Source organism: Monodon monoceros, unplaced genomic scaffold (assembly GCF_005190385.1).
Source record: "Monodon monoceros isolate NGI ecotype Baffin Bay Population unplaced genomic scaffold, NGI_Narwhal_1 Super_Scaffold_20, whole genome shotgun sequence".
Lineage (NCBI taxonomy): Eukaryota > Metazoa > Chordata > Mammalia > Artiodactyla > Monodontidae > Monodon > Monodon monoceros.
This window is the reverse complement of record NW_021703777.1, coordinates 26,586,367-26,599,437: the sequence shown is the minus strand read 5'-3', so window position 1 is coordinate 26,599,437 and position 13,071 is coordinate 26,586,367. Positions and strand designations below refer to the sequence as shown.

The following is a 13,071-nucleotide window of genomic DNA, read 5'->3' as shown; positions in this document are numbered from 1 at the left end:
CAAAACAAAAAAAGTGACTGGAGAATAGAGTCATTTCACTATAGTGATTCCAAATTTTAAAAATCTTGCATCATAGTGTTAGTACCAGTTTTACATTGCAAGTGATGAATCAGTTTCAGAAAAACATCACCTGTCCACATTAATGCCACTAATTTGAATCACTGGTCTTATAACTGTTTTGATGTTTAAGCTATTTAAAAAGCTGTGTGCGTAAGAACTGAACCTATTTTATGTGTGTACATATTTAGGTGACATTATATGTAACAAGTCAACTCTAGGTATCTGTACAAATTATTTATATGATTATTACATTTATTTTAATTTACATTTATCTCTAAATAAATTATTCACATTTGAGACACACTGATAGAAGGATACAATTAATGTTAAACTTATCAGCCATGAGTAGGGTTTTTTGGGCTCACAAAACAAGGAAGAGATAAGTAGTGTAGATTTTTTTTCCTAAGGTAACTTGAAGAAAGCAGAGAGGAAAGGAAAAGATCATTAAAGACCAGCCTCCAGGAGTGAGTTAACTCACTCAGCCAAAGGCTTTCAGAGCAGAGAGTTAAAGAGAAACAGGAGAGTGCTTTCTGGGCCCACTTGTCCTGAGGGCAAGAAGGGAGCACTTCCACAGAGTAGCTACTTGGAACATAGGACCAGCAGGGCAGGGTGAAACGAATGCAGAGCAGCGTGACATCATGTGTGCATTTATTTTTTATTTTATTTTTTTAAAGATTTTTTTGATGTGGACCATTTTTAAAGTCTTTATTGAGTTTGTTACAATATTGCTTCTGTTTTATGTTTTGTTTTCTTGACCCCGAGGCCTGTGGGATCTTAGCTCCCCGACTAGGGATCGAACCTGCACCCCCTGCATTGGAAGGTAAAGTCTTAACCACTGGACCACCAGGGAAGTCCCTGACGTGTGCATTTAACTTACATGACCTCACTTATACATGCTCAACCAAGTAAGAGAATGAGAGAGATGGTTTAAGTAGTGCAGATGGTCACCTGGCCACTCCAGTCATGAGTATATACCCCATGGACATGGGATGGGCTAGCCGAACCTCCAGTTTTCTACAACCTTAGTTCCCACTGACTTCTCACAGGGTGAGCATTGTGATTCTGATGTTTAAAAGACAAGTATTTTTCATATGAAACTGTCCCTAAACATGTCAATTACTTTTTCTAGTGCTTGATCAGATGCATTATAACTTTGCTTTAGGTGTTCATCTGTGAAGCTAATCCCAATGAAAATGCTATCTGAAAATGCTATCCCACGAGAACAGAACTGTTGCCCCACTGCAACAATAGTGATGATATTTTAAAAACAATAGTGATAATTCAGGCTTACTGAGCACCTATTATGTGCCGGGCACAGTGTTATGCATTTTAGAGACATAAACTCATCCAGTGAATAATGAGAATGATTGTATATTAAGTACTTAGCATAGTGTCACTTTAGCCACTTATCCATCTCAGTTTTCACATCTGTAAAACTGGGATAATTCCTATGCTTCAGGACTTTTAAGAAGATTAAAGAAAATTATACCTTATCTTAGGGGCATGCTGTGGTTAGTGTCTCTAACACCTTAACAACAAAACACAATGGTTGGGTGGGGTGGGGGTGGGGGACCCTCCCTTAACCCACACTCCTCTCTATCTACTGTGCCACTCATTCTCCTGGGTCAAAAAATACTCAAACAAAATGAAAAGTTGTCTTCATATTTTTAAAATTAATTAATTAATTAATTAATTTTTGGCTGCATTGGGTCTCCGTTGCTGCGCGCAGGCTTTCTCTAGTTGTGGTGAGCGGGGGCTACTCTTTGTTGCAGTGTGCGGGCTTCTCATTGCGGCCGCTTCTCTTGTTGCAGAGCACGGGCTCTAGGTGCGTGGGCTTCAGGAGTTGTGGCACGTGGGTTCAGTAGCTGTGGTGCACGGGCTTAGCTGCTCTGCGGCATGTGGGATCTTCCTGGACCCGGGCTGGAACCCGTGACCCCTGCATTGGCAGGTGGATTCTTAACCACTGTGCCACCAGGGAAGTCCCTGTCTTCATATTCTGATACCACTTATTCACTCCACATTTATTCTTCAAACAACTCCCTTTAGTTTTGGACCTAATACCTCCATAAAAACCATGACGAGGATTACAAATGACCCTCCAATGGATGGCTCAGCAGCAGGCTGTTCACTACTTTGTCCTTCTGTTCTGGCTTCCACGACACCCCTCTCCTGGCATCCTACTTCCCCACTGGCTGCTGCTGCTTTTTAAACTTCCTATTCTTCCCTGTGACCTATAGATGTTGGTGCCAAGTCCTCTGCTTTTTCTTCTTCTTCTTCCCCTTTATAATCTCATCCATTTTTATGGCTTTCAACACCATATCTGTTCTGACAACTCATATTTATATCTGCAGCTCAAACATTTTTGAGCTCTAGACTTGCATTTCCAACAGCATATTTGACGTGCCCATGTGAATGGAATGTCTCTCATATACCCTGAACTAAGTGTCCCAAACAGAACTCAAATGCTTTCAAACCTGTCCTTATCTATCAAGTTTCCATCTTGGTAATTGGCATCACCATTTACCTTGTTGTTCAAGACATAAAACTCAGAGTGGTTCTTGATTTCCCCCTTTCTCCCACTGCCTCTCTTTCCCAATCCAATCCAGTGTCAAGCCCTGTTTCTTCAATTCCAATGATACTTAAAATTCACTTTTCCATCTCTGTTTCTGCTATTCTGACTTGGGCCATAAGTCATCGTAGCCCAGGCACCCACTACCTCTGAACTACCTTAAAGAACTTTCTAACTTCTTCCACTTCCACTTAATTTTCCATAGGCTGGTAGAGTTGTCTTTCGAAGATGTGTAATAATGTTGCCCTGCTTGTTCACTTTTTAGATCTTTTTTAGTTTCCTCAAAGCATTTTACATAATTTTATTTTATTGGTTTGTTTTTGCTGGTTGTGTTTGTCTCCACCACCAAGTTCCATGAAAGTAGGTGCCATGTTTCTCTCTCTAACCACACAAATACCAGCCTGATTTATCACTGGGACTCAAATAATCATTTATTAAGTATCCGATATTTGAAAAGAAGGAGAAAACAAGATAAAAAATGTATCCTGTTAGATGGTGGTGAGTCCTAAAAAATATAAAGAAGGGAAGAGGATATGAAGAGTTGAGGAAGTGAAGCTTGCGATTTTTAAACGGGGTAGCTGGGTGACACTGAAGTAAAAACCTGAAGGACACAAAGGAATGAGAATACCGCCTGGAGAAAGGCATATTATGACATGCAAAGGCCCTAAGGAGGGAGCCCGCCCTGCATTTGAGCAAAGCAAGTGTGGAGGAGACCCAGGAACTGAGGAGAGAGAGTCAGAGGGCGGTGAGGTGGGGGTGGTCTCACATCATGTTGGGCTCCAATGCCATAGTCAGGAATACTGGCTTTTAATCCAGGACTAGGAGTGACTGGAAAACTTTCAGAGGACACACATAGTGACTTCTGTTTTAACTGGACACTCTGGCTGGTATGTTCAGAATAGTCCAGGGAATACACGATGAGAATCTGGCTCAGGATGTTAGCAGTCGAGATTGCAGATTAAAATTGTCCTTAAAAGCCCGTACTGAAAAAGTACAGTTGACATCAGTGATGAAATAAAAATTTACATTTTAAGGCAAGACAAGAAATATTTACATAGAACTTTTTCTCCGCCCTTTGGCCTCCTCCCTCCCCTCTAGATGTATCACGCATCTGCATTATGCATTAACCAGACCTCCTCAATGGCAGAAATACCTGCTCAACCATAGTGATCACTTTTTCTCCTTCTGGTACCAGCCACATAATTCCTTAGAAGATAACATTCCTTTTTCAATTCTGAAAGGTGTCACGGTGACCCACCACTAGCCTTGTCAGTGCAGACATCTCTGGTGAGCTTTATGTGCAATGCCAATATATCATTCCCCTTAAAGATAGAGATTGGTGCAGAACAGACTGGTCAGACGACCTGGGGAGATACCGGGCCATACTTATGACGTTATTAATGTTACTAGCTAAATTACTTGTATTCTGCCTGTTTTACAAGATTATTGTTTCCCGCATTACCAAATGTGTGACTGAGACTCACATAAAATTAATGATGATTAGGCCACTTGAAACAACTGACCAAATATATAGTTCTATAAGATCCATAACCGTAATCGTGTAACTTCTTCTATATGGGAAGAGGGAACAACAAGAAGAGGGAACTGTTTCCTGGACAGTAACAGTAAGATAGGCGGCCCAGAGGCTTTTGGTTACTGTTAACAGAGCCTCGTCCAGTAATAGCACATTGAGTGGCCTATCAACAAAATCCTCACCTGACCTGGGAATTAGCATTCCTAGCCACATGGGACAAACTGGTCGAAATGCCTCCCAAACTTTGGCTGAAATTAAGACTGAAAAGGAAGGGATTGTAAAACAAAGACTGCTGCCCACCATCCAGTTCTACAAGAATCAAATCACTAGCCACTGAGGCTATACACCCTGAAAGGAATAATACGCCCTGAAAGGAATTTGGGGTGTGTGTTGGGGCAAGATCAGGATGAGGCACTCTGTGCTCTGGGAAAACTTGTCTTCAGATAGATATTTTCAGGAGAAAATTTTTATGAACCTGGATTCTTGCATCTTCCCATACTTAGAAAAGCACTAAAACCATTAACTTAGATGTCTGTTCCTCATGACCTGTGACCTTCTACCGAGATGTGCGCTTGATTGCACATACCCCCTTTGCCAAAATCACGTATATACTGGCTTCCCCCTTTATCTCTTCAGAACAGTCCTCAGAGCTCTCTGAGAGGCTGTCTCCCGGGCTATAATCCTCAGTTTGGCTTGAATAAAATTTTCCATCTCTTTCTTAATTTTTTGTCATTGACACCAACAACTAAGAGAAGTCTTAAATTAGGTTATTATACATAGTATTAATCTTTAAAATAGTTCCTATATTTCAAAGTAAGAAATACTCCAAAGTAAGAAATCCCTATTTGTATTAAGATGTCTATATATGAATTCTGGTAGACAAATTATGGAAGTAACCTAAATATCTAACAAACTATAAATACTTAATGTAGTGTAATATTATAGTAATATTAAGAATAACTATATGGACGATGCTAGTTTAGAAAAGTCAACCAAAAAAATTGAGTGAACATACAGAAAACAAACATATATTAAATGCATTTCATTTAATTACATAAAGATTGTTCCCACACAAAAGGCCTAAAATAGCCATGGTCTTGTCATAACTCTTGTGAAATAGTTGTTTCTAAGTAAAAATACTTCCCTGGATTTTATGAACTTCAAACTTAAAAGTTCATTACAATTTTTATAAAGTACTTAGTTAAATATTTACCTTGGGGTCTTTCAGCTTATAGTACTTTACTGATGTCATAATAAGAATATGACATCAAAAAATATACAAGGGACTTTTTTCAAAACCTTTGTTAAGAGTTAATTTCTAAAGTAAAAACGAAGTTAAACCAACTCGAATCCTTTAATTCAGGAAGCTAGTTAAATGCTAATAAAATTCAACACCTGGTCTTTAGATCTAGTTAAGTCTTAATATTTAAACAGATCAGATTTCAGAAGTAAAGTTACCTTACTTTCAGGATATTGATGAATGTTTGCAAAACAGTGCTCTCCGAAGCAGCTATCTTAATATATTTCATTTTCTCGGTCCTACCTTCACGAGTAGCATGGTTTGAAAAACGGTTAACAACCAGAAACTAGACAGGTTATGTCACGGGTTCATTACAGGACATGGTTTTCAGGATATCAAGTCTGGAGCATCCGGGATAAAAATAGGCTACCTTAGCTGGGCAGGACGGTAGAAGAAAGGGTAGAGGCGGACGGTGCGGGACCCTCTTACCTCCAGTTTCTGTAATTCCCACACGCATAGGGGAACCGCAACCACTATGGACACCAGATAAATGACCACCGCTAAAGGTCGAATCCACTGTCTCCAGTTCCTCCAGGTACAAGTGCAAGGCATGTTTCCGCATAAATCAGCTCCGAGTAGCAAGGGAAAATAGCTCGAAGGAGATGGTAATGGGGTCTCTGTTCTTTGGCTGTTCTGTCGACTCGCATACTACGGAAAAACAGCCGTGGAGCGACTTCACCAGCTGGAACCGCCTCCTCGGCCCACGCTGTGCTTTCTGTTGCTGCTACTGCTGCTGCTGCCACAAACGCGGCGGCTCAGGGTACTACTGGGGAGCAGTGCGGTCAGCATTCTTTCTTCCCCACCTTGCATCTACCCAGTTCTTCCGCGGTGGAATCCCCGGCAGAGCCGCTGCTCTCACCTAAGAATCGCCCGGAGCTCCGCGTGCAGCATGGCCTCGAGGGGAGCGGCGCCGAGCCGGACCGGCCTGTAGAGACCCTGCAATCAGTTCGGTTCTGCCCCGCGGCTGCCTGCCCGCTCACTCTTTTCTTGGGCGGTGAAGTTCCCTCCCTCCCGCGCTCGCAGGCGTCTGCTCGGCCGATTCCACTGATAGATAAGGGATGAAAACTTAAACCCACCAGCCCCAGGATTTCTTCACTGGTTCCCACGGGCCAGTCCCCCAAGGCGGAACCAAGGCCAAACCAGGGCTTCCGCTTCCGCCCCCGCTGTCTGAGGTTGGTGATTCGTGGACAGCGCCAAGATAGGCCCTCCCCATCCGGCTCACTTCCCACTCTCTGATTGGTCATTTTCCGGGGCGGGGCTGTTGGGACGGATACCAAGGGTACAAGGTTGGATGAAGCAGAGGTGTGTGGAAGTTGTGCCGTTGCTGCCGGGTGGCCCAGTGGCCAAGGAGGATTCTGCAAGCTGTATAGGTCGTTTGAGAACACATGAGGAGCTCCTGCTACATTGTTCTGCTGACTATATTCCAGCTTTAAGAAAGCCTGGGTAAGAGGCCATTACCTTAGAGCTGAACCTTTATCTGCACGAACATCTCCGATTCTCCCTGGGAGTGGATAGGGGAGTCAGCTGGACTAAGAAGACAGAAAAAAAAAAAAAAAAGGGAAACATCCACCTAGTTTTGTGTCAATTGCCAGAATCTAGGGATAGAGCCACTTAGTTATTTCGGGATTGTGCGGAAGGATCATTCTAGGGATAGCTTAATTTTAGAAGCAGTACTGCATTTGGAACTTTTTAAAAACTCGCATACATTTAAGTTTCAGAGAGTTGACATTACAACTGACAAAGAAATTTTATGTGCTTAAAGCTTTTAGCTGAACCGGAGCAAACAAATGGCAAATGGGATCTTAAAGCCTTCCTAAACCAATAGAGCAAACAAATATGTACCTCTCAATTAGATACACAAATATGTCCTATATTTGTCATTTTCTACGCGCTTTTCTTACAGTATATTAGTTGATGTACACAAAAATCCCCAAAGGTAGGCAGTTTTCCATGTTACAGGTGAGAAAACGGATTCAAGTGGTTAGGTAGTTTGCAAAGCTCATTGAGCTAGTTAGTGGAAGAGCTGGGATTCTAACCTTGGTGTCTGACTCCAGCATTGGACCTGTCAGTACCTGCCACCTGAGAATTTCTGACTAATGACCATATATGGACAAGAAGGCTTGCAGTATTGAATACACCCAGACTAAGATTCTCACAGAAGCACTGAGGGAATGTTGTCTTCCCCGGGGTCCTAGCCAAAGTTTGGAGCTTGATAACATCTCCTTTTTAAAATTTGGCCTCTTTTAATACAAACTGATTTTTTAAAGGGAAATAGGCCTTTTGTTTGTTCTTTCTAAACTAACCTACAAAATTGAGGTCGTTATTTTAAAAAATTTCCTGATCATTAAATTAACACATACTCCATTGTTGAATTTCAAAAAATAGAAGAATAAAGAAGAGAAAAGTAACCCTTACTCTACAACCAAGTATATCCACTACTTACTTTTTTGGTACACAATATAGTCTTCCTTGGATATACTGCATACATAGATTGTCTCTGTGCTTTCAGCCACAGTCATTGCCATCTATAATAATCTTTCCCGTTCTTTCTCATGGGCAAATCTTTTTCACGTAATTTGTGAAAACTTCCTTGATCCCCTGTCCCCCTCCCCCCGACCGGTAACCTTATGGCACTCACATGTTATAATAATTTACTTATTTGTCTATCTTTATTTATTTTTAAAATTATTTATTTTTGGCTGCGTTCGGTCTTCGTTGCTGCACGTGAGCTTTCTCTAGTTGCGGTGAGCGGGGGCTTCTCTTCATTGTGGTGCTCGGGCTTCTCACCGGTGGCTTCTCTTGTTGAGGAGCGCCGGCTCTAGGCGTGCGGGCTTCAGTAGTTGTGGTGCGTGGGCTCGGTAGTTGTGGCACACTGGCTTAGTTGCTCCGCGGCACGTGGGTTCTTCCCAGACCAGGGCTCGAACCCATGTCCCCTGCATTGGCAGGCCGATTCTTAACCACTGGGCTGCCAGGGAAGTCCCTGTCTGTCTTTTAAATTGAGTTTCTAGGAGCAAGCTAAAGTTCTAGAACTATTAGAATAAAGCAAGGGAGGGAAGGGACCAGAATGTCAGATGCACAGGTGGTTTCCCACACCAGTGTGTGAACTGGGGTTCATTCATGATGAAGGTTCTACAGGTGAGCAGAGAAATGAGAAAAAAAAATACATAGTGAGTTTTTATTTGGTCAAACTTACTCATTCTAAAGGATTATGCTTTATTTTGAAATTGTCCATCCTATTTTTTTTTAATGTGACGATAGTTACAGAGTAGTTGTTTTCTAGATGTTCTTATTTTGGAAAATAAGAAGTTGGTAACTTTATTTGCTCCCATTTGTTTTATTCCTGAAATTGTTCTTGGTCCGTGAAATCCTAAAGTCTAGTAATCACTGAGGCAAGGATTGGCCGTTGATTTCAGTAGCCATAATGTTGGCATGATCCTGATCTACTTGCTTTACTTGCTCTAGGTGTTCTCTATATTCTCTCTTAGGATATGACTTAGCCTAAGTCTGAGGGTGGATCTGAGCTTTATCGTGTTTGAAAAATAAGAAATGGTTATAACTAGCAGATGGTACTGGGGTCAAAAGCAAGCTGTTAGTCATTCTTGATGCAATTTACATAGATAAAATGAAGTTTCTGTTTATTACTGTATCACATGAAAATAGGTAGGTGAAATTTTGCCACCCATGGAGGATATGTTTGGATTAGTCTGACTTAAAATAATAGTTAACAAAATTCGCTTTGAGGGATTGTGGGAGGTGGGCACTGTTAACCCCTTGGCATTTATTACCCTATCTCTCTACGGAAATATGTCTGTGATGGTTTTAAAATGTGGCTGCAACTTCTTTACTCTTCCCATAAAAATATATACTCTGTACCCCTTCCCCTTAAATCTGGGAAGGGTGTGACTGATTTGACCAATAGAGTACAGTGAAAGTGATCATCCTCACCATATGACCTTAGCGGCTAGGTCATAAAAGCCCATGCAACTCCACCTTATCTGTTGGAACAATTGCTTTTGGAACTCTCAGCCATTGTGTAAGAAGTCTAACTGTCTGAGGCTGGTGTGCTGTGAAAAGCCCAAGACACATCAGGAGGGCCCTTGAAGGTATGCTGAGTGACAGTCACAGCTGAGCCCAGCCCTCCAGTTAGCCCAGCCCAGGTGCCTGTCATGTGAGTGGAGAAGCCGACTCTAGCTTCCAGCCATTTGAGTCACCCATCAGCATTTTGTGTCTTCCAAGACAAGGTGCTAGACTTATGGACCAGAGGAAGCCATTCCAGCTCCGCCTTCTCCTGATTCCTGACCTGAAGAATCCATGAGCTCAAGAGAACTATAAGAAAGACCCAAACTGGGAAAAAAATTTGGAAAAGACACATCTGTTAAAGGACTGGTATCCAAAATATACAAAGAACTCTTAAAACTCAACAACAAGGAAGCAAAAACATGATTTAAAAAGGGGCCAAAGACCTTAACAGAACTCCCCTAAGAAGATATCCAGATGTCAAATAAGCATATGAAAAGATCCTCCACATGATATGTCATCAGGGAAATGCAAATTAAAATAACCATGACATACTGCTACACACCTGTTAGAAGGGCCAGAATCGAAGACTGACAACACCAGGTGCTGCTGAGGATTTCACCGGCGATTGAACTCTCAGACGCTGCTGGTGGGAATGGGAAATGGCATAGCTGCTTTGGAAGACAGTTTGATGGTTTCTTACAAAATGAAACACTCTTACCATAGGATCCAACAATCGCACTTCTTATTGTTTACCCAAAGATAGTTTAAACCTTATGCCCACAAAAAAAATCTTTGCACAGGGATGTTTATAGCACCTTTGTTCATAATTTCCCAAACTTGGAAGCAACCAAGATTAGATAATAGTTTAATAAACAGTGGTACATTCAAACAATGGAGTATTATTCAGCGCTAAAAAAAATTGAGCTATCAAGCAATGAAAGGACGTGGAGGAATCTTAAATTCATATTACTAAGTGAAAGAAGCCAATCTGGAGAGACTACATACTGTATGATTCCAACTATATGACGTTCTGGAAAAGGCAAAACTATGGAGACAATAAAAAGATCAGTGGTTGCCAGATGGGGGGAGGGGTAAGGTGAATAGGCAGAGCACAGAGGATTTTTAGGGCAGTGAAAATATTCTATATGATATTATAATGATGAATGTACGTCATTATAGTTTTGTCCAAACCCAAGAATGTACAACAACCAAGAGTGAACCCTAATGTAAACTGTGGACTTTGGGTGATTAGCTATGATCTTTGGGTGATTATGCTGTGTCAGTGTAGATTCATCCTTGATGAAAAATGTACCATTAAGGTGAATAATGCTGATAATGGGGGAGGCTGTGTGTGTGGGGCTCTCGGGGGTGAGGGGGATATGGGAATTCTTTGTACATTTCTGTCGATTTTGTTGTGAGCGTAAAAGTGCTCTAAAAAAATAAAGTAAAAAATATCCATGAGCATAATGAAAATTTTTTTTTTTTTTCTTTACTGGATCCTTCCTTTCCATGGTACCAGCCTGTTGAGCTTTATTTAGTATCTTCATTTTTTAAATGGGGACAAACATACCTGTCTTACCATTCATAGGACTGATTTGTGGGTTTAATGAGATATCACCAACATACTTTATAATCTACAAAGCATACATTTATATAATGATAGCTACTTTGTATTGAGCATCCTCAAATTCCACTACCCTACAATTCTAGGAATAGTAGTGGAAGCTTTACGTATATAATTAATAGTATCTCTTAATCCTCAACACAACCCCCCACTGTTGTTACCATTACATTCAATATATAAATCAGTTAATAATCAGCTCAAAGAGGCTGGTTGGATTGGTTTGCTAAGGTCAAACAAATAGAAAGGGGAAGAGAGGATTCAACTTAATATTACTTCCAAATAGAGGCCTTCCTTTCCTTTTAGCATACAGCTAGGAAAACATTTTATGTCCTTCAGAACAGCGGGTGTGATTAAGAAAAAGGGGAAATGGGGTTGGTGGAGGGTGCGTACGGGGTGGGGGAAGAACCACTGAATAACCTGCCGCTATAGCAAAGTTAACAAAGAAAACACCCTGATAAAACTTGTGCTTGCGTTTTACAACAGACCACCTGAAAATCCCTGGACTTCATAATACACTGGGTTTTTTATGTATCAAATATAAGGTGCAAAGTAAAAAATAGATGTTTTCGAAGCTAGAAGAGCCATCCATCCCCGCCAGATCCAAACTTAGTTATCACGCAAATACACAAATCAAAAATGACACGAAACAGGAAAAACAGGACTTCCTCTGCTTTCAGAAAAGCCAAGAAGCAAAGAAAACTCTTTTTAGAAATACAGAAAAAAAATTTTTTTCATAGTAGCTAATATGCCTTCCTTAGGCATCAAGACAAATTTCTGTTCATAACCTTGATACAGCCATATTTTTACTCTTTATAAAAATCAAGTCTCCCAGTAAAAATGGTATTTTACCACACTAATCTTTAAATTCCATCACTGAAAACGTAATACACAACAATTTCTAACCTCTTGGAACATTCTGCAAAGTGGATTTTAGTCACTGGAATGAACAATTGCTAGGAAAAGCAGCACTGCCTCAACTGTGGTACGATTTGGTAGTCAATATTCTTGTTTTCCAATAAAAAGGAGATCTCATAAGCAGAAACACTGGACTCCTTGTGGTTTCATCGATCGAGAGAACGTTTCTGAGCAGCTTCTGAGCAAACATTTCTTAACAGGTTGATCACAGATCTGGGGTCTTCACTCCTCATAATGGCACTGCCAGATACAATCATGTTAGCTCCTGCCTCTGCGCATTTATGGATGGTGTCAGGACCTACTCCACCATCAACCTCAATGTCCAAAGACGGGAACTGGGTCTTCAACCAGTGAACCTTTGGCATCATACCTTCCATGAATTTCTGCCCTTCAAATCCAGATTCCACTGTCATAACCAAGGCCATATCTATCTGATTAGCCCATGGTGCCAAATACTCAACTGTAGTTCCTGGTTTGATAGCAAGGCCAACCTTCATTCCATTCTCCCGAATGTCTTTGATCAAAGCCCCCGGGTTCTCAGTAGCCTCGAGATGAAAAGTATATTGATTGGCTCCTGCTACAGCCATTGGTTTTACCCACTGTTCCGGCCTGGACACCATCATGTGCATGTCAAAGAAAGGGTCCTGGCCTAGCTGCTTTCGGAGGCTTTCTACCACAGGGTGACCAAAGGTGACGTTGGGAACAAAATGCCCGTCCATTAAATCCAGGCGCAGATAATCGGCCCCAGAGTCCAGCATCCGAAGGCACTCTGCCCCTAAACTGGCCAGTTCGCTGTTGAGGATGGAAAGGCCAATCCTGCAGCCGGACGCCATGGTGCTAGTTCTCTCTGAAAATGTTTTTTTTTACCTCACTGAGTTTAGGGTTGTTTGTTATGCATTTGTTCCAGTGAATGGATAACTGAAACAGTGTCTTGTGCCTATGTGTGTATATACTCTCTACCTAATCTGAAAGAAGCTTCCTGCTCAGAGTGATTTTTTTTTTTTGCTTAGAGCTGACTTTAAGTCTAGATAAATTGCCTCAAGCTTTTC

General features: G+C 41.3%; 2 protein-coding genes across 8 annotated transcripts in view; both read right to left on the bottom strand.

Moving 5' to 3' along the window:
• Window positions 1-6,593, bottom strand: part of TMEM184C (transmembrane protein 184C) — a 31,646-nt gene extending 25,053 nt beyond the window's left edge. The window contains exons 1-2 of one of the 5 annotated variants that reach the window (XM_029235432.1): window positions 5,893-5,985; window positions 3,396-3,993 (exon numbers count right to left, since the gene is read on the bottom strand). Coding sequence is in view for 2 of the 5 variants with exons in the window: in XM_029235428.1 (XP_029091261.1) it covers window positions 5,893-6,015 (123 nt within the window). In the remaining 3 variants the exon portion in view is untranslated. Of the gene's footprint in view, window positions 1-3,395; window positions 4,970-5,626 lie in introns of those variants that run through there. The other 4 variants (XM_029235433.1, XM_029235428.1, XM_029235430.1 and 1 more) reach the window with 4 other exon arrangements.
• A 4,971-nt stretch (window positions 6,594-11,564) lies between these two features.
• On the bottom strand, window positions 11,565-12,863 carry LOC114902869 (ribulose-phosphate 3-epimerase-like). 3 transcript variants are annotated; one of them, XM_029235547.1, is made up of 2 exons: window positions 12,484-12,855; window positions 12,158-12,378 (listed from the first exon to the last, which is right to left on the bottom strand). In XM_029235547.1, the coding sequence occupies exons 1-2, from the start codon at window positions 12,853-12,855 to the stop codon at window positions 12,169-12,171; spliced, it is 582 nt and encodes a 193-aa protein (XP_029091380.1). In that variant the 3' UTR covers window positions 12,158-12,168. The 3 variants fall into 3 exon arrangements, with proteins under 3 accessions (XP_029091378.1, XP_029091380.1, XP_029091379.1); XM_029235546.1 differs by having other exon boundaries at window positions 12,160-12,291; window positions 12,379-12,855; XM_029235545.1 differs by having other exon boundaries at window positions 11,565-12,863.
• Window positions 12,864-13,071: the final 208 nt, after the last annotated feature.